General features: G+C 35.0%; 1 protein-coding gene across 1 annotated transcript in view; it reads right to left on the bottom strand.

Annotated features, from left to right (window-relative positions):
• Window positions 1-4,955: 4,955 nt before the first annotated feature.
• PRDM5 (PR/SET domain 5) overlaps window positions 4,956-21,236 on the bottom strand; it is a gene marked incomplete at both ends in the record, with an annotated part of 81,523 nt that continues 65,242 nt past the window's right edge. Inside the window, one exon of the mRNA XM_079534243.1 lies at window positions 4,956-5,120. Within this exon, the coding sequence (XP_079390369.1) occupies window positions 4,956-5,120 (165 nt within the window). The remainder of the gene's footprint in view (window positions 5,121-21,236) is intronic.

Below are 21,236 nucleotides of genomic sequence, written 5' to 3'. Positions count from 1 at the left end.
ATATACCAAGGCACATTGAGAAGATGGAATAACTTAGGGATGCAAAGTAACATCTGAAAGGTTGTCACTGATAAACAGTTCAGTTATGCCACAAATATTTATGTAACTGCATTTGTAACACTTTAATATCACTTGAACTCTAAAAGTGACTGTTCAGAGGGTCTGATTACACTGTGTCTTCTAAATTGAACTTGCTATGAGTGGCTGCCAAACAACAGACAGATCCATTTGTGAATGGTATCTAAGCCACACACAAGAGATCAGTGGATCTCAGACTATATTTTGCAGAGAAGGCATGGTTTATACATCAGCATTTAAACTCCAGGCTGGACTACCAGATCACAACTACTTAGAGCAGAAATCATTCAACACAGTGAGTTTCTTCATAAGCTGCCACAAGGCAGACAGCAAAAGAATATTCTCCCCTCTTTTAATGTAAAGCAATAAAAGAAAATAAATCAATTTCTGATTTGGATTCAGAATTCCTTTACTTTTCCCAGCCTTCAGGAAGGAAAAACATCTCAGTAGATCAAAATGTTTTTCCTAGGTTGAAATACTCTTAGACTTTCTTCCCTATAACTCGCACACTCACTGAAAGCACTGGTGAGATGGAGGAAAGGAGGCAGAGAGCAGAGCTAACTGGGTAGAACTGATGATGGGTTTTTTTTGTTTTGTTTTGTTTTGTTTTTGTGGGAAATACAAATTGAGTTGGTGAATCTAGCAGTATAAACAAGTGACAAAATAGTCTTATTTCTTCAGACTCTGAGAATAATTTATATAATTGCATATTATGTCATCAGCTCCATAAAATGTCATTGTTATGCACTGCAAATAGCTCTAAGTTAAAATAAACTACAGTAAGAGGTCTTTGAAGAATAATGGCATTGGTACATACTGATGCAAATGCAGAATATTAAAGGTCACAAGTTAAAACACAGACCAGAAATCTATATTATTGTAACAGAACCACAAGTTTTGCTGCAGAACACATAAAATGCTTTGAAAATACTATGTCTGTTTAAACACATTTAAACATTTAAATGTGTTAAAAACATTTAAACACAACAACAAAATCATCCAGAATACATTTATTAACTTACCGTATTTCTTCCTCTTTCTGATTTTGAATTAGAACTTGCTGGCATGAAGAATCCATAAAAATTTTGAAAATCTTACAGACAAAAAGAATTACAAATATCTTTTGTGTTTGCTGTTATTATCATGTTAAAGATTTGTACCAGCTTCTGGCTGTACATCTGATCAGACTGGAAAGCAAAGGAAGGAGTTTGCTGCTGTTCCCAACATTAGAGATGGAACATTCTCAATGTTAACTGTAATAGAAAAATAAAGAGAACAAATTCAATGACATGATCTGGAGAAAACCAGGCAATAAAAAGAAAACACAGCCTTCTAAAATAACAGTGGCACTTGTTTTTTCGGGAGGATTCCTAACTCTTCATATCGGTCTGCGTTATACAGCTCACTGCAGAGGAGTCAATATTTTAATTAATGATGATTTTTTTTGTTGTGTTGCAACAACAGTTAACAAAGCAAAATGAACATATGAACACATACACAAAAAAAATCAACAATTACCTTTAAACCAAAATGTTTCAATTTCTCACTTCTCAAAATCACCTGAAGGGAATATTTGCCAATTGAAGATTTTTACTCAAAGGAAAAAGTTTGAGGTTTTTCATGTTTTATTTTTGTTTATTTGCATAAGAAAGGTATGACTGAGTAGAAATACACAAAGGTAAGTCTGCATTGCATATAAACTCCATTATACAGTTCAACACCATGAATTCACCAAGATCATATTACCTTCTGCATGAAACACAAGCACCTCATGGAAAGAACAGGGCAGTTCCTAGCTGAGCCAGGTGCTGGTTCTGTAAGGGCTCAGGCAGATTTGTAACCACCTTAGTCCACAAGGGAAGATCCTTGTCTTCTTACATAACTACGGCTATGAGGTGGAACTGGGCTGCTGCGCCTATCTGTCTTTTCCATGAAGCACTGAAAGCATTAAGAAGATCAGTACTGCAGTCAGTTAGCTGCTGCTATTGAATAAACACATGATTACTACTAATACATATAAGGTAATTTTCCCAGCAGCAAAATAAGTAACTTATCATTTTCATCCACTGACTTTCAGTAACTAGCTAAGATTCTCAAATAAAATTATTAATCCTAAACATTTAGAATTGCAGACTTCTGGCAACAAAATACGAAAAAACAACAACATTTTAAAAATTATCCCTCTTTTTTTTCTTTTTGCAAGGTGATTCTCTTCTTAGTGTTTCTTTAGTGTAGACACTTAAAAACTGTTTAGAAAAACTTTAAACTCTTCTTTTTTGTTTGGTTTTTTTTTTCTTTTTTTTTTTCTTATTTTCTTCTGCTATTCCCTGTGCTTTAGTTTGCACTGACTACAGGGAAGAAAAAATGTAAAGGAAGAAAAATATTTTAAAAATCTGCTTATTTTTATGTGATTTAATTCTTGATTTTATTTTTGTCAAAAAGGCAAAACAAAAAAAAAGAAGTCTCCTTTGTGATGTCCTCCTATCCCAGCCACATTAATCATCTTTGCAGATTATTAATAACATAGTTAAATTGAAAACCTCAAATACATTGTCAGACATCTCAGTATTTGATATTGATTCTGCTGTCTGAACAGGTTAACGACATGATTTTTTTATAATAACTGCAAGAATAAATTAAATTTCTCTGGATTTACAAGTCTGATAAAAATAACATTCTCAAATAAGTTGAGAAGTATTTTTCAATCAGCCTGGTAATAACTGTTTCTATTGTATTAATCTTAGATGCGTACAACATATTTGATTTATATGGAAAAGCATTTATATAGAACTATCAAAGACTCCAATTTTCATATAACTCACAAGTACCAAAAAGGGAAGAAAGAGGACTTTGTATATTTTCACACACAGATCGGAGATGCAAAGTAGTAAATCTTTATAATCGCACTTCTTTAAAGTCTGCAGGAATCCTAAACAATCAGAATCAATTAAGTATATGCATTTTAAATACACAAGTCGAATGGAACAAAATAGTGAAGTGTTACTGAATAATTTTAATTTGTGAAGTATTAGCCATGCAGTTTGTCTTCAGAACTAATATTCTGAAAAACGACTAAAACACAGGAAAAAAAGTTCTACATTTAATTGAAGTTAAAAAGAACAGAGACTTTATAACTTTACACAGTAGAGATTATAACATGAACACAAGATTACATAACACATACATGTAGTGTTACAACTTTCACACACCAGCATGACATCTATGCAACTTGTTCTACACTGAACTGGTATGTTAAGGAACAACATAATATTAAGTGTTCTTCACATGCAATTCTCTTTCAGAACCCTCTTCATATGAATTTATCTCAGTATGTAAATGCCATGGATTATTTTACACACTTACAATACAGTCTGGCAGACTACGCCTATTGCCTAACTATGCCTTATTCCTTTTAAATATCCAGGGGACATGGTTCTAATTTCAAATTTGCAGATTCAGCTACAGATCACACCATTGCCAGCAGAAACGTTGCAGGTAACTCATTAAAGCCAAACTGGTCACATGTAGCTCAGGAAAGATCTATTGCTATTTCTGTGCTGGTGCTGTGGTGGTTGAAAAATCTATCACAAAAGACAGATCTGAGAAGAGAGATTAAAAAAAAAAAATCATGCTGTTCATTCAGTTGTTCCCACTGCAGTTCAGAAAACCTGAACTCTCTTCCCATAAAAACTAGAACCAGGGTGTTTCAACACTAGTTCATTTTATAAAACATTGTCTAAAATAAATATGAAAAATTGGCCAGTGACAGTCTTAATATTAACTGCTGATATCTCAGGATTTTCAAATCCAATCACTCTCTGAAGTTACATTTTTTCCACTCTTGTAGATAACAATTTCTTAGTTATCTAAACGTGATATAAAGAAGACCTGCAGCAATTCTTTTCCAGAGTTTTACTCCAGTAAACAACTCAATGTGATATTTGGGAGAATTTCATTTTGTTACCTAGGTTTATTTCTCCCATGGCTCATTAACAAGATTAACAAAACAAAGGTAGTTAAATGGGATGAAGAAAACAAGGGCATCTGATTTAGCAGTAGGAAAGACTGGGAACCAGCTGTTCACCAGAAAATCAAATACATATTAACCAGACAGCTGGAGCTGCTCAAGCCACTCACTCAGGAAGTCTTTCCACTTACCTTGCCAGTTACAGTGATGAGTATGAATATAATAGTTGAACTAAATTGTTTATTTATTTTTTTTACTTCTGTCATGTTACACGCAACCACAAGCATTTCTGTCATTGTCTAGAACCTAAGTTGACAGATTTCCACAGTTTCTATGTCCACACATCCTGACATCTCAAGAATCAATTCAAGTTAATCAGTTCCATCTAGTAACAAGAAAGCTGTAAATAAAGTGAGATAAAGTCATGTCACAATAAAATGCGGCATTATAAGAATTGAATAAAATATGCCTGAATAGAATCAGCAATCAATCACATAGACAAATTCTGTCTGGCTTCCACTTTAAGATTTGTAATGGAGCGTGAAGCTTAGATATAGAAATAGTTGCAGACAGCCAGGGGTTGAAATGTCCAAGCTTTCCAGGCAGCATCACTAATATCTAGGTTTCTAAGGCAGGAGTTGAGAAAGCAAAATTTATTTAGAGCTGGTTGGATTTTTTAGTTTGTTTCTTTTAAATTGTCTCTTCAACTTCTTATTTTCAACTTCTTATTTTCCTTCAAGTGATTGCCTTTTTTTCTGTCCTGCTACCATATAAAAAAGTGAGAAAAATAACATGCGAACACAGTTGTTTCTCCTGACTATGCCTACTAGTCAGGTGAGAAGTCTGGAGTATGTACACATACAAGTGGAACACTTTGGAACATGAGATCCATTCTTCTCACACATCATAATTAGCTGTCAGTTTCACCATGGACATTTTCCATGTGCACTTTGAGGTAGTCATTTCTTGTAAACTTCTTGTGGCAAAGCTGGCATTCTGCCATTGGTCGATTGGGGTTGTGAGTCAGCTTATGTCGAATCAGCATTTTCTTCAGGCTGAAGGACAAATCACAAACCTAGGCCAGAGAAGACAATACAAAGACAACAACAGAGATCTTAAAACTTTAAATATGTATAATTTTACATCACTGACGTCACAGCTATGCACGCCTGCAAGACTTAATAAATGAGTTTGTCTTCAAAAGAATAACACTTCAGAGAACACTTCTAAGATTATTACTCTGTCTTTCAATGCTGTACCTTAACAATCTGCAACACATGGAGGTATTCCAGTAACATTACTTTTTGAAAACCTATTTTTCTCTCTCGACACAACAAAAATTTAGACAAAAATCTCACAAGCATCTGTCAATTTAACGTCAAGGGAAATGCTTTCTTTCTGATCAGCAGAATGAGATCCATGGGATCATGAAAATCAGTTCAAATTGCTCAGTTATGAGGAGGCAGAAATGAGAAAGAGGGGGTTCTCAGTATTGCAACAAAGCTTAATAACAATAAAAGAGGAAACCCAACTGTCGTGGTGTTCTTTTGCCTGGCCAAGGAAAAAGATAATAGTTGCAAATTAAAGTGCATTTCCTTTGCTTTATAATCGGCTGTTTCTTCCCTTCCTCCTCTGCACTCCATGCTTTCAAGTCCACTCTGCTATTTGAATAGAACGATGGATAAGGGACTCTGCTATGCTAAAACAATCATTTCTTACACAAATTTCTGTATTGCAGTTAAAATGAAAGGTTAACGCTAAGTTCAGCTAGGAGAAGTTAGAAAAGAAAGAAAAGTAAGAATCTGTAGGCAAGACATCAAGTTACTTGATATCATGTAGTTAATGCTGTCACATTCAACTTCGATCCAAGTATATACTGTAGGCATGAATTTCCCAGAAAAAAATATTTTTAGAATGTATGCTCCTGATTTGACAAATGAAACAGTCAGCGATCATATCAGTAGATGAACATGTACAGGCTTGCAATCTTGGAATTCCAGACAAAAACAAGTCTTGTGCAGAGGAAACTCAAGAGAATGCAGCAGAATCTCTCTGATGTAAAACAGAATTTTAAATTTATATTGGTATCAAACTAGTAATGAAAGTGCTGGATGGCTCTTTTTAAAAGCAAAGTATACAAACAGAGTTGACTATACAAACAGATAATTGTGACTTGCAGAATACATATACTTTTGGTATACTGATAGACAGTCAGATGAATATGAGCCAGCAGTGTGACCAGGTGGCCAGGAATGCCAGTGTCATCCTGGCTTGTATCAGGAATGGTGTGGTGAGTAGGACTAGGGAAATAATCCTGCCCCTGTACTCAGCACTGGTGAGGCACCACCTCAAGTACTATCTTCAGTTTTGGACACCTCAGTACAGAGAGGACACTGATATGATGGAGTAGGTCCAGAGAAGGGCAACAACGCTTGTGAAGGGCTTGGAGAATATGCCCTATGAGGAGAGACTGAAGGAACAAGGGCTGTTTAGTCTAGGGAAAAGGAGGCTGAGGGGAGACCTTATTGCTCTCTTCAAATATCTGAAAGGTGCTTACAGTGAGAGCGGGGTTGGTCTCTTCTCACTGGTGACAGGTGACAGGATGACAGGAAACGGCTTGAAGTTGCACCAGGATAAGGTTAGGTTGGGTACCAGGAAAAACTTTTTTACAGAAAGGGTTGTTGAGCACTGGAATAGGCTCTCAGGGAGGTGGTTGAGGCATCGTCCCTGGATGTGTTTAAAAGCCATTTGGATGTGGTGCTCAGGGACATGATTTAGCAGAGGGTTGTTAGAGTTAGGGCAGTATGGTCAGGTTGAGGTTGGACTCGATGATCTTTAAGGTCTTTTCCAACCTGAACAATTCTACGATTCTATAAATGCCAGCTAAGGCAAAACCATACAATGACCATAAAAAAGGCAACAGCCTGAGGCAAGTTTTGTACCAAAAATATTTTTCCCCAGACAAGAACATTGTATGTGCTATTGCGATGGAACACTTCTGAATTTATGACATGATGTAACAGAGAGAACTATTATACAGCAACTGTAACTCTCCAACTTTTTTCCCTAAGCATATAATTACCTCTTTCAGCCCCAAGCAACAGTCACTCTTTGTTAAGGGATGATGAATGTTACTTACAGAATTCACTGGTTGGGTCTTAATACTTCTTTTGTCAAGTACCATTTTCTATTTCTCTTCCACAGAGAAACTCATCTACCTAATCACTACCATCACACTTGCCCTCACGTTTGAATGTGTTAGAAGTGTCATGTCTTTGTAAACACACATTTACTGGAAGCTAGGAAGTCAATCATGGATATACACACACAAGCTGCATGTATTCTGTGCATCTTACATACACCTCACAATTTAAAAAACAAAAACAAACAAACAAAAAAAAAACAATGAGAATATAGTAACAGGTAGAGTTCAAGATGCCAGATTCAGCTTCCACTAAGCTAACTTCCAAAGATTTCAGCATGAAATTGCATATTGTATTTACAAAAAGAGAAGACAGACAGTTTGCAGAAACACTCCAAGGTAGAAGGAGAATCTGTAGTATCCACTTTGAATATGACAAAAATGTCAGAACATAAAACCACAGAACAAAAAAAAACAGCCTAAGAGCCATTCAGACCAGCATTAACCTTCCTCCAAAAGTTTTCAATAGCAAAAAAGGCTAAGGAGCAGGGCAAATATAACATAAACCTCTTTATGATGCAGTAGGCCAATCAGCTTTAGAGATTTCCTCAGTAGTTCTTAGTATTAAAAATAAACTATTCTTATGAATATTATTAAAGATAAATCTCTTGATTTTTAAGATGAACTGCTTATAGCACAGTCTCATGGTAATTTTTTTCATTTATAATGCTCACTAAACAACTGGACCTAGAACCACATGTCCTGCTGTTGCTTTAAGGCTCTAGGATATTTTACTATCAGACTTCTTCAAAAAGAAAACAGGGAATGCATTACCTAAAGTGACATATCTTGTGCTTACTCATTAACAAGCATACAAATATCTTGTTTTAGGAGTTTGCTTCATATTTCAGTTTTACAAGCAAGGCTGACATTTTACAGATGTACAACCATCTTGCTTATTTACACTGGTATTCAAATCATTCTCTCCAAAATGATAAAAGTTTTGATTGAATACGGAGGATGGAGACAACTGACGTGTAAAAATAAGTGCAGAGCCAACTAAAGATGGAGTAGTGGGAAATACTGCACTGGAAATAAACCAGGATAAGTAGCACTTGATCCTTCTGTCCCAAAAGTATAATATCTTGTCTCTGAGGAAACTGAAGTTCAACTGGCCTTCCAGTTAAAAACAGGCAAGTCTTCAGAGGACAGAAAGCCAATATACTAGGATAAACATATTTTGTGTTTCTGTATTTCAGTTTTCATTTTCCCTTGTGAAATATTAGAAGTTTAAAATAGTAATATTCAATTTCCACTATTATCAATGGAAAGTGAAGTCTTCGATTGATTAAAAGGTCTAAAATTGCTTTTGATGACTGATAATACACAGAAATGACCGTGTAAAGAAAGTGCAGCACCTTCATATGGGCTATATGGATTACTTTTACATGTAGCACAAGCCTGTATTACATGAAACAGGAAAGCACTGTAAACACTTGGGCAACTGAATACTGTATGAATGAGCAGTAGTGGCAACTGCTGCGCATGTTAAAACCCTGAAAACTCAGCAATCTCTGTAGTGTGCTGTTGGCCAAACATGCATGCTGAAGAATGATTTTAGTGAAACATGACTGTAACTGAAAGCATTAAAAAAATCGGCAATAAGTGAAGGTACATAAGACTAATTCAATCAGTGCCAGAATCACAAAACAAAGAACCTGCACTCATTTTCTTCCCTGAACTGATACCCTCACTAAATCTTTGAACAACAATTTTCAATCCTGTATTTGGTAATTCTGAATGTCATTTCTTTCCAATTGTTTCTGCACAATCAACCTTTCCACACATCCTGGAAGTGATGAGACACATCGTATAGGATGGGGCATACTGTAACTGACAGTGATCTATGAGCTGTAATACAGTATTCTGCAATTCAGAATTGCAAACATACACAGCATCTGTGATTTCTTCATTGTTCAAAGAAAACACATGGATAGTTATTGAAAATAACACACCAGATTTCATTAAACAAAAATAAGAAATTCTAAATTTATACTTGTGTTACTGAACAACATCAGAAGCATTCAGATTCCATGTAATGTCTTTAATAACTTTTTCTGTATAAGCTGCTCTCTCCAACTATTAACCTGTCAAACAATCAAAGGGAAACCCAACTAGCATGAATTTGTAACTTGCAATACCTAAATCGCATTAAGAACAGTGAAAATAGCACTTTTGGGAGTCAAAACCATTAAAAAAGTGAGTGCAATGCTCTTGGCAACAGCAGAGGATACGTAAAATTCACCAGAATGGTCTTTCATGAGTTAGGCAAAGACCCTATTACGGGTAACTTTATGCCACAGCTAATGGATACAAGGCCATATTCTCACCGAAGATAAGCCTTGCTCCTGCACTGAAATCAGGAAAACAAAGGGATAGATCAACTCACATCACACTGAAACGGCTTCTCTCCGGTGTGGGTTCTCATGTGCTCATCTAGGCCTCGTTTTTGACTGAAAGCCTTGTTACATTCAGAACATTGGTATGGCTTTTCCTGTATAAAATGACAACAGTGAGTGAAAGTGAGTCAACACAGAGCCCAAGTCATTAAAGGAGTGGAATTCCATGCTGGATGATGGTGCAAGTTTTATATTTTCTCTAAGGGATTACAGTCAGTGAAAACAACAGAAAACGACTTTCAGATGATTAAGTGAAAGCTGGGAAAGCTGTGGCCTGACAGTTTCCACTTCAACACCCACTTATAAATTAATTATCTGTTCCAGTCTTTCAAACCCAGCCATTTTGGAAATCTGTTTTTTGTAACATGAAAGGTATGAAAACATAAAATTTCAATGTGTTTTCCTTCATCCACCACAAAAGCTTAAAGAAAAAAAGACTAGTAAGATGTCTATAAAACCTCACATTCTTTACCAGGTTTCCAAGCAAGGAAAGAAATGAAGGGAAGAACTGGTGGTACAAGACAAGTTTGCAGTAGAGGAAAAAAAGCTTATTTTGAATAAAGTGATGACAGAAGGTTAATAACATATTCACTGCAGAATCCCAAAAGTACAGATGGCAATCTAGCCATCTGCATTTTTTTAGAACTATTGGTTAGCAGCTACTGTAAAACACAATGTCATAAAAGTAGCAAGTTCACTGACCTCAAATACTTAAATATTAGAGGTATGTACAGAAAATCACTTATATAGAGATTTCCTTCTTCAAATTTCTTCCGTAATATATAAATCTACATATAGGTAATTCCTCCTTTATTCCACTACATTTACGAAAGAACCGCATGGAAAACAACATCTAAATAAAGTAATTAAATATGAACATAAGCATTATGGCACTACAAATTGTTCCACTGATGCCTCTGAAGGTCTAGAGGCACTTTTATTTTCAGTCAATTGTACTTCTTCTGTTTTCACCCTACTTTTTTTTTTTCCTGTGTTCCCTAATTACATATCGCTTGAAATCAAAAGACAGATGCTAAAATAACCACTAAGGATTTTCTACTAGGTAAAATTGGAAATAAAGACTGACAATCAATAGGCAATAAAAATGTTAACTCCATGATTTAACAAATAATAGTAATTAAACTTATATGGTCTTTTGGGAGATAGCGGGAGATCAATGCTAAGGGAGAAAGAACAATTCAGGTAAGGTTTTGAAGCTAAAAACTGATATTGAATTCCTATTCTGAGTATGTAGGGGAAAATAAATCTCTATATATTGCTTAATCCTGCCAGGTGCTCAGCATAAACTGTATAAATTATACAAACAGAATATCAACCAGTGCTGCTTTGGGTAAATCCCAAGCTCTTTCTTTAGGGCAGCTCTTTGCAGTATCCAGAGTTCTTCTGTTGTAAGCTCTGAGAGTGAGCTCCCCATGAAGTTCCCTAGAAAAGGTTCTGTCAAAGAAATGTCTCAGCTTGCAGTGACAGGAATCTGTATCAACACGGAAAAGTAGTTCTTTAGCAATATCAGTTTTACATTTTAGTATCATGAAATTTTTAGAAGTACATTCTAGTTTGATGCAAGACAAAACTGTCTGCTGACACAGCCTGACTATATGGTGTTCAGCTGCACATCATTAAATAGGCCTAATAGAAGCCCTTAACAAAGTTTTCTTTATAAGGTTCTCCTTTGTAAGAGATTCTTCTTTGTGTTTTTTTCAACAATAACTTAATTTTGTAATTTCCATAACACTTCAGTGTATAGTAAAACATAAATTACTTATAAATGATCTGATCTTAAATTGCCATCTAGACTAAAAACTTTTAATGAAGAATTTCTCTGGACTGCCTGAAGACTTCATGAAGCATTATTTTTTAAGGCAATACATGGATAAGCCATATGAAAAGCAGGTTACTGCAACACTTTAACTGGCTCAGCATTGTGGTTAATATAAAGCATATTTTCTGTGAGTTCTCAGAAAACAACCTTTCTTTGCATGAGTTGTAAAGAAAGGTTTCTTTGCATGGGAAAATGTAAAATATGTGATGTGTATACCTAAAACACCTCTGAAAAAATTCAATTATTGCGAACAGTGTCAGGTGCATTTGCTTCCTTTTTATCAGCTTGTTCTAAAGGAAACTGAAGGGTAAAACTTGATTATGATTAACTTCACCATTTCAGATCCAAATGGGCTTCAGAGTTGCCCAGGTTCCATTCTAGAGAGAAAACCAATATGAACACCAGGAAGTTAGTCACAAGCCTGGGCAGAAATATTGCCCTTGAGGTTATATGCATTTATTTGTATGATCTGCATAATTCCCTACTGCGGGGGGGGGGAAGAAAGCAAAAAGGCATATCTATTTATTCTCTTGGCATTTACATTCAAATTCACATATGTAGTGTATGAATGATATCCAAAGCAGTCTTTGATCTTATTTTTAGATCCCTTACATCTGTATATATCATTGACTTCAGCAGTCACAGTTTTGATTCACATTAGCCTGCTCTCTCCATTAAGCTGCCCTTCATTCATAACTATGTCCATTAAAAAAAGCATAAGATAAATTATAATAAAAAAGCTGTGTTATCCAGTTATATATATGTACACATATATATGTATGTAGGTATGTATTTAAAAACACAGCAGGAAGTCTGAAGAAATTGAAATGCCACCACAAAAGGACAACATCAACAATTATGAGATTTGAATAAAGTTGGAAAAGGGAATAACCAGCTAACTGTCAACAAAACAGGAAGTCAGTGAAAGGATCATATAAGTTTGGCTTCAGAAGAGTTAGCAGCTGCTAGTAGAATAACTCTACCCTCAGTTCTAAAGGCATCTGCCAGCCCATGGTTATGGTGGCAGCACAGCCAAAGGACTACATGTGTTTCCTTTTATTGATGATTCAAGTGAGGAAGGGAGCTGGGAGATCAAGAGAGACAAGATTTGGCTGATACGTAAGTGATTTAATATTACTCTTTTAAGTATATCATATTACTCTTTTAAGTATACCAGGTCTAAATAGAAATATATAGATGGGGATTTATAACGCCTCTGCCTCTAAACACAGAAAGGCAAGAAAGGTCTAGGAGAGCCTAAATGAGACTTGCCATTCTGGAAGGTGTTTCTCTGTAAAAATGGTACTCTAATGTAGAAGCACCCATCTTTGATGGTTTTCAGTTTATCAAATAAAAAATAAAATAAAATAAAATAAAATAAAATAAAATAAAATAAAATAAAATAAAATAAAATAAAATAAAATAAAATAAAATAAAATAAAATAAAATAAAATAAAATAAAATAAAAAGGGAGAGAGGAATTTTAACAACCATGATAAATAAAACAGAATCTTCTCTTCAGTGCACACCTTCTCTGCCTTTGGATGGCAGAATCATAAATAACTACCTTGGATTCAACACAAAGTGTGCATTGTACTGAAAAAAATGAGAACAGGACAAATTTTAAAGGCCATTTGATGCCAGCCTCAACAGATTGGTGGAACGTGTGTACAGTGTATCCTGCAACAACAGCAGATGGAAATACTTACATGCATAGTATCTGAACTGCTAACTGCTGCTGTAGTTGTCTGTTGCTGCAGTTGTTGCTGTGTAAACTTGCTAAAATTGATTGCAAAGGAAAAGCATTAATGATTTTGGTATGACCCTTTCCAAGCAACCTTTTAAATCTGACCCTGGAACTATCACATGGGTTCATCATCAGCAACAAGAAAAAACACAATCCAGAAGACAGTACTTCCAAATAAAATACAACTCAAGATTCAAAGTTAAGAGTGTAAAGAATTAAGAGTGTAAAGAGTTAAGAATAGTTCTGGCAATCCTTTCAAAGATGGCAAGCGCAAGCTAAAACTGGGATAAACCCATACTCAAGAGATCCTATTCTTTACTTTTTTGAGTAATTTTCTACAGTGATTGCAGAGTTATACTACTCAAAGTGAACTTGTTGACTACAGAAACATTACTCAATAATCTTTTTCAGAGCTTAGAATTGTAACTGACATACAGAGCATGCTTAACATACCACTGCTATCCAGAACCGTGCTCATTTTTTAAATCTCCTGAATTCAGCTGATTTACTTCCTATCAAAAATCCACATATTGCTCATTTCTTTTTGTAGATCATGTTCATACATCAAAGCATTCATGAGAGTTACTAGAATGTCAGGGTGAAATACACTGACCATCTTAAGTGTTACATGACAATCTATGAGCCGGATGTGAATTTTCTTTGTGCTGACAACTGAACATTCAGGGAAGCCAAGAGAAACATGGAAAAACATATTACATCTTATATTAGTTAAATAATATTAAAAGATAGTAAAAGAATTTTTTTTTCCTCTGGAAACATTTTAAATTCTTATCTCTATAACACACTAGTCTAGAGGCAAACATGACATATATGGGGAAAATGAACAATAAGGTTGCTACCTGTTATCATATTACACAAACAAATCTTCTTGGTAGAGCCAGAATAATTTTGAAAATATCTCAATCCAAGTTCCTTAGTAAACAGCAAATATAGAACTTAAAGGGGTGTCATTTACTCTTACTAAAGGAAACATAAGAGTTAAAATAATGAAGTGTTGTTGAAAATATTAGCAAGAATGGAAAAATGTGGACTAGAACAAACAAACATGATCACTCAGAAAACATTAAAGTATATCAGCCAGGCTTGCAGCTACGAACAACTGACATCTCAACTAGCATCCCTGGTAATCCAGAAGCTCAGTCACTCTGAGCAACATAGGAAAAGCAGTGGTGTAACTTACTGTAGAATTTAGGACAGACATACACTGACTTCTGCAAGCGTTATTTAAAGGTCATCTTAAGCATTCAGAGAAGTTTAAGACATAAATGTTTTATATTTCACATGCACCATTTCTTTGTATGCTTTAAACCTTTTGCCAACACCTGTTACAGCCTATTTTATTCATTACTGATTATAAATGCTGATGTGTCCCTCAAACTACAGTCAGAAGCTCTTTGGCCAACTGGAGATGACATCTACTAAAAAAGGTGACCAGAACAGGTACCATTTCAGTCAGCAGTCCCATCTGAAAGGGAGCTGAAGACACAGAACTACAAGAGCCTGGAAGGAGTTCAACCTGAGGTAGCCTACACAGGGTTCATGATGCATACCTGTAAACTACTAAAACTGCAAGGTGAGCTGTGAGTAACAGCAAATGTCTACCAAAAGTAAAAGAGAACTTCAATGAATAAGAAGACACAGAGAACCTGAAGGATCCTTCTGCTTGGCCTAGAAACCCCTCAACAGATAGTGTCAGACCATGCTGAGGGAGCCAGGCCAAGCAGGTAGCTTTTCATAAGAAGACATGTTAGACAGCAGCTGTGTTAACAGACTGTTAAGCCTCAGCAAATTCCAGTGTCAATACACATTTTTTTCCATACAGAGAGAGTGATGGGTAGTTTCACCATCAATGAAGCAGTGACATATAATGTAACAATCAATTCTTTTAAAAAGATCAGTTTTCATCTTCATTGAAGGGTAGGAAATTGAGAAACAGTGCAGTATGAAAGACAATAAAGTGTCTACTGTGGCTTATGTAGTTACACTTCAGCCCTTAAAACAAACCATTAAGCTGATTAATGTCAGGAAAAAAACATCAGTGACATGTTCTTCTAGGTCATCACCACTAGCAACACACCCCCCGTTGAGAAGAGAGGCTAAGTCACTTCAGATCACAGATGGTGCAAGTTAATGGAATCCAGTTTTGTACGTAAGTGTGAAAAATGTGAAAGAACTAACAAGATGCTCTCTTAGTAATTGGGGGGGGGGGGGGGGTTTAGAAGTCATAGCAAGCAGATCTCCCACAGGCAAAGGTCCACTTAAACTTGCATTAAATTACTGAAGAAATGTTGACACAGGAAGACAAAGGCTGATAAGAATTTATAACTCTCCAGAAGTAGTAGGACTTTGAATCTTATAATGATTAAAGCTCAATAAGCAAGAGAAAGTTAGGCAGTTAATAAATCACTTTAGAAATACACACTTCCTCCACTGAGAAGCAAAATTCTTCTAAAAATATTTCCAGTGGCTACAACAGGCACAGTAATCTTCCTGTTGAAACAATAGTGAAATGCTCCCAGCAAATTTAAACAAAATTATTTATTAGGAAAGTTCTGTATTACTTCAGTTTTGGGGTTTTTGAAAAAATTCTGCAATCTTCTAAAGACAGCTACAGAGAACATAAAAATGCACATCTTCATTTAAATGGCTGTCAGAAGTAATAAGGTGCATTTCTTCAAAAACTCTACTATTTGCACTTAGTTGGTCTTTACTATACCATTGACATCTTTCTTTCCACAGCAGTTCTACCCATTTGCTATCTACAATTAATTCTGAAGTTTTACTTTTTCTTTTCTTTTCTTTTTTTTTTTTTTTTTTGCTTTGTTTTAAACTGCTGAAACCATTTTATCCTAATATTTAGAGAAAGAGGAGATTCTTTGACCAGCCATGATGAGAACCAAACAGATGTTGATCTGCTTTTGGACGAATAACAATATCAATACCAAAGATATGTTCTCCCTCTAATAGGAAAAAGGGCACTAGTCAAAATTACTTCTTTAAATTTATTTTACTTTTTGTAAGTGTGAAAATACAGTTGCATTGGGATTCAATCATCCTATTTTCTGTATACAAATAGAGATCTTGTATGTAAAGAAAATCACAGCACTGGCAAAGTCATCATCCTCAGGCACAGATGTTTAGAACTCACTCATGTTACACCAGTGGGGAAATATAGAGAAAATATAATAATGAAAAAAAATGAGAAATTCAATCAACACCTTATATATTATTTCATTGATAGTTTTGTTCATAGAAGACTATATTTAGTACCCAAAGCTTTCTTTTTTTTTTTTTTTTTTGTGGGTGGAGAGGACAATGGCAATTTGGAGGGGGAGGGGGGGAAGGAGCAGTGTCCCTCCTGCTGTACACAAATATCAGGTTCACAACCAACTGGGAAACCTGAACATCTGTAAGTCTATGGGTCTTGAGATGCACTCCAGAGTCCTGAGGGAACTGGCTGACACAATCACCAAGTCACTCTCGATGATATTTGAAAAGTCATGGCAGTCAGGTGAAGTCCCATTTTTAAGAAGGGTAGAAGACAATCCAGTGAGTGATTAACTTCTAAGCATGTATTTACACTGAACCCACTCATATGATTGCAACCTATACAAATATATTCATTCAAGCTTCAGTGAGACTAATTCTCTCAGCCATCATTGAAAAAATAATTGCAGAATTTAGGAATTCAAGAGTTGACTTTAAAATCATAGAAATATATGAAATTACTGAGCCAGAAGTTGGATTTGATGATCATCCCTTGTAGGTTACTTTCAGCTTGGGATATACTATGATTCTATGTATCCAAAAATACACAACATCAGTTGCAATCTACAGTCCAGTTCCACTTAATGTCTGTGTATGTGGAAATAGACGGCCATGTATTTCATGTGTGGAAAAGTTAGTGGCAAAACTACAAGAAAAATGCCACCTGATTTGTTCATTTCTTACATTTCTGAACTTTTAAAAACATAGTTCAACATTTATACATTTTTTTTAAATAGTAGGAATCTATGCATAAAGAAAAAAAAGGAAATGTAGCTAAGAATACACTGCAATTTCTCTACTTTTCAACTACTAACTCAGAAACAGACAACAAGAATTAAAGCCAGCAGCCTTTCAACCATCAGAAATCAGATTTTTAAGCAAACTACAGAAGTCAGATCTATCTGTTACACATTAGAAGCATAAATGTGAAATATTCTAACCAAATGATGAAAGAGCATTTGGGAATGACTTCTATGCTACCTGTTTTCCATCACTGCCATGTATTTAACTGAAACAATGTAATAAATCTACATTTTCAAAAGTACTGAAAATATCCATTGGACAGAGCAATAATTACTGTCGTGTCAAATGTTGTGGGCACCTATCAACCACTAAATTTCCAAACATTAACAATTACATTGCAGTATTTTCTCCCTGTTTAACTTTATACTACATAATATTGTGCCTAGTGCTGAACAGAGCCTTAGGGAAAAGGTAAACTTTACTGTACAGCAAAGAGTGGATGCATATTTCCTCAATACAGCTTGTATTTTATAAATATACTTCATTAAGAAATTCACTCAGTTTCTCATTTATGTTTTCTTAGGCTGTTATACTTCTTCTTAAGAAAATCAAACAAATCAGGCACATCTGCTTTTAAAGAAGCAAATTGACACTCCAGTGAAATTTTAATATTATATGGTATTTTCTTCTCCTTATATCGTCAGTAGGAATTTTGGCTTACCCTCCCTGCTTACTCTAGAGTTTGAGCTGACACCTGTGGCCACCCAGGTTGTACCAAGTTTAGCAGCTGCCAGACTTTAACTTTCTAAAATGATTTTTCCAGCAGTCTTCCCTGATCCACAGGATCAGGTTTGGCATTTTATCCCACTAGTAAAACATACCTAAATTTGAATTGTTAAATGTCATATTATTACATGTAAGTTACTTCACAATTTTTCTGGCCAAAAGACAAAACTTTTTTTTTTTTTTTTTTTTTCAAGATATCTGCAGGAAAAGCTCTTGAGGAAGGGTGCTAAAATTATGCTTATTCCATGTTGCTAGCTATAGCTGAAGATGCATAGCAGGGGGTGTTGCAGCAGCAAATGACAAGACTACACAAAATCCTCAATGAAATCCTCGAAACGCATACAATGTGACAGCAGGTCTTCAGGCCCAATTGTTTCACTTTATGTAACTGCTACTGCACTGCTACTTGCTACCATAGATGGAGTCTCTGAGTTCCAGAATGAAGAACTCCACCACAAACACTGCAAGCACCTAAAGAGAGGCTTCAGAAACAACTGACATGAGTAGCTCAGAATTTTCAGTCTATGTTCGGTTAAAGATTTAAGATGCTCAAAACTAGCAATCCAGCTTATCATTAACATACAAATTTGTAAAGATACCAGCCTTGTAAAGGAAACCATCTTAATCTTTTTAAGTCTTGATCACACCCAGAAAACTAGAGTGAAGAGATAATCTGAAAAAATGAACAGGAATACTGGAGAATTAGCACCTCTTCTATAGCAGTCAATCTATATCTGACTCAAAAAAAATGGAATTTGGGGAAAAACTAATATTACATGTCATTTCTATGTAAATTAGCTTCTCTGTGAAGCTTCGTAAAAGGAGTAACATATAAACAACATGACAGAAAAAGAAGCATAACATGATTGTTTAGAATTCCTTTTGTGGTTTTGCCTGCATATTTTTAATTATCTAAGGAAATGGTAAAGATTTCTAGTCATCTACTTAGCACACTTACACATAGGAAAAAAAAAGAAAAAAAACTGAAATATAAACTGTATATAGACAATCACTACAGTCTAAGTATATGGAAACACCCAAATCACATTTGGCATGAACTGAGCTGTACATAATATCTCATTCTTTCCTTCTGTAAGGATACTGTAACAGCACATTGTTTGATACATTTAAAATCAGATTTTATTACCCTCTTAGTGTAATAAAATTTCAGTTTCTCTGATTATAAAGTCTACACTTAATAAGAAAAAAATCTGGAGTCTGTAAAAGTTGTTTCCTAACTCTTCCCTTTCCTGTTACCTAAATAATAAGCACTGGTTGAATTTTTCTTCCATCGCTCCTAAGTAGTTTCAATTATTTTCTTTTTCCTCTTATTCTCACATCAATGTAAGTTCTCAGTTTGCCTTTCAGTTCTATTTGAAGCATTTTGAATCAGATGGTAAATTTCTAAGATTTTATTTTTTTCTGCTTATATGTAAGAGTGGCAAAATGTGATGACATATGGAAATATATGTAAACAATAAATTGTGTAAAAGAGATGGTAGCAAGTAACTAAAAGCCAACAATTCTCTACTAAGGTGTACAATTACTTTTCAAAGTATAGCTAAGGGCAAGAAACATCCTACAGAAGTACAAGTACACTCAGCTGAAGAGCATTTCTGTTCAGCTCTCCATTCAGTACAATTTGAAATAACTTTTGAAATATTTTGATACATAAACAAAAAACAGAAAAATATAGAATTATCAAGAAGGAACCACACAACTTTCCTTCATTGAAACACTTCATTTGCTAAGGCAGTAGAATAAGCAGTTCTGTTAAAAATAAACACTCTACAGTCTATTTACCATTTTAAAGCAATGAAGATAGTGTCTGTAAAGCTCTCAAGCCTCACTCACAATCATGCGTTCTGAAGAAAGAAAGCACCACCTGTTGCAAAGTATTATATTCAACAGAGATGCATCTATTCATAGGCTTTAAAGGCCTATTCTAACTCTTTTTTTTTTTTTCTCCTCTATTTTTCTACATAGGATGTCGGTGGTTTTGAGGTGGTTTGATTTTTTGTTTGTTGGTTTGGAGTTGTTTTTTTGGGGTGTTGGTTTTTCTGCTTTTACTCAAAATATATGGAAATCAGGAAAAAAATTAAGCATTTATTATGACATAGAAGGCTTTATTTACTGCTCCTCCCATTCAGTCACATATGCAGTAATGAAATTTTTCCTTATGAAGAAATAATAATAATAAGAGACAGTAATTTAAAAAAAAAAGAAAAAGGTTTCACTGCAACTCTTAAAGTGATTCAACAGTCAAAAACAGGGAGAAGTAATGAACAACATGGAATTAGTCTGTTCTCAGTGAAACACCAGGAAGCTATACCATTAGCTACAACTTAATGTAAGTCCTCAAGTTAATGCCTTGAAGACCTGGGTAAAATGCTAGAAAATAAAACATGCGGCTTTGATATTATCTTCATGTTCTCAAAAAGCTATTCTGAGTGCAAGTTTGCATATGGGAACCACAAAAGTCACTTTCACTCCCCTCCCCTCATATCCTAACTGATTACGAAGTTGATTGGTTTGGCCTCCAGGCAGCCTTGATTTCCATAAGCAGCAACATCTCCCATGCAATTACCAGTAAAAGCTAGATATTTTTTTTTTTACTTTTTTTTTTTTTTTTTTTCTTATAGCAGAAGGCTTATAGAGGCAGTTAACACAGAGACTGTTAGACCTCCTTGACTTTGCCAGAGATCACCCTTTCCTATGGGAATTCACATCTGACTGTTTTAGGACAGCTCTGCATATCTTTGCTAGAAAAGAAAGGAAAGCTGAGTATTGCTGCAGTTTCACCTCACCTCTGAGCAACTTGATCTACCTGTAAATGTGCCTGTTTGCTGCAAGGGAGTTGGACCAGATGATCTTTAATGGTCCCTTCCAAGTCAAATGATTCAACAATTCTTTCCAGCTTAATGTTTGTCACCCATTAATAAACTGCAGCCTCTACTAAAGCTTACTGTAACCGGTTTTTATGGAAACAATAAAATCAAAATACTGGATACTGAAGTTTAAAAGATGGTGAAGCCTTTTTAGAATTGCTTTGTTAGGAAACAATCACAAATATTAGTTTATAAATAACCACAGATTACAAGAAAACCATACTGTTATTATTTTAACAAAAGACAATTAACAAAGGAAAAACAGAAGGCTACTAAGAGAATTTGACAGTTAATGAT

Source organism: Tetrao urogallus (assembly GCF_951394365.1).
Source record: "Tetrao urogallus genome assembly, chromosome: 4".
NCBI classification, from domain to species: Eukaryota; Metazoa; Chordata; class Aves; order Galliformes; family Phasianidae; genus Tetrao; species Tetrao urogallus.
Note: the sequence above shows the minus strand (reverse complement) of the source record. Positions and strands in the feature narration are given on the sequence as shown.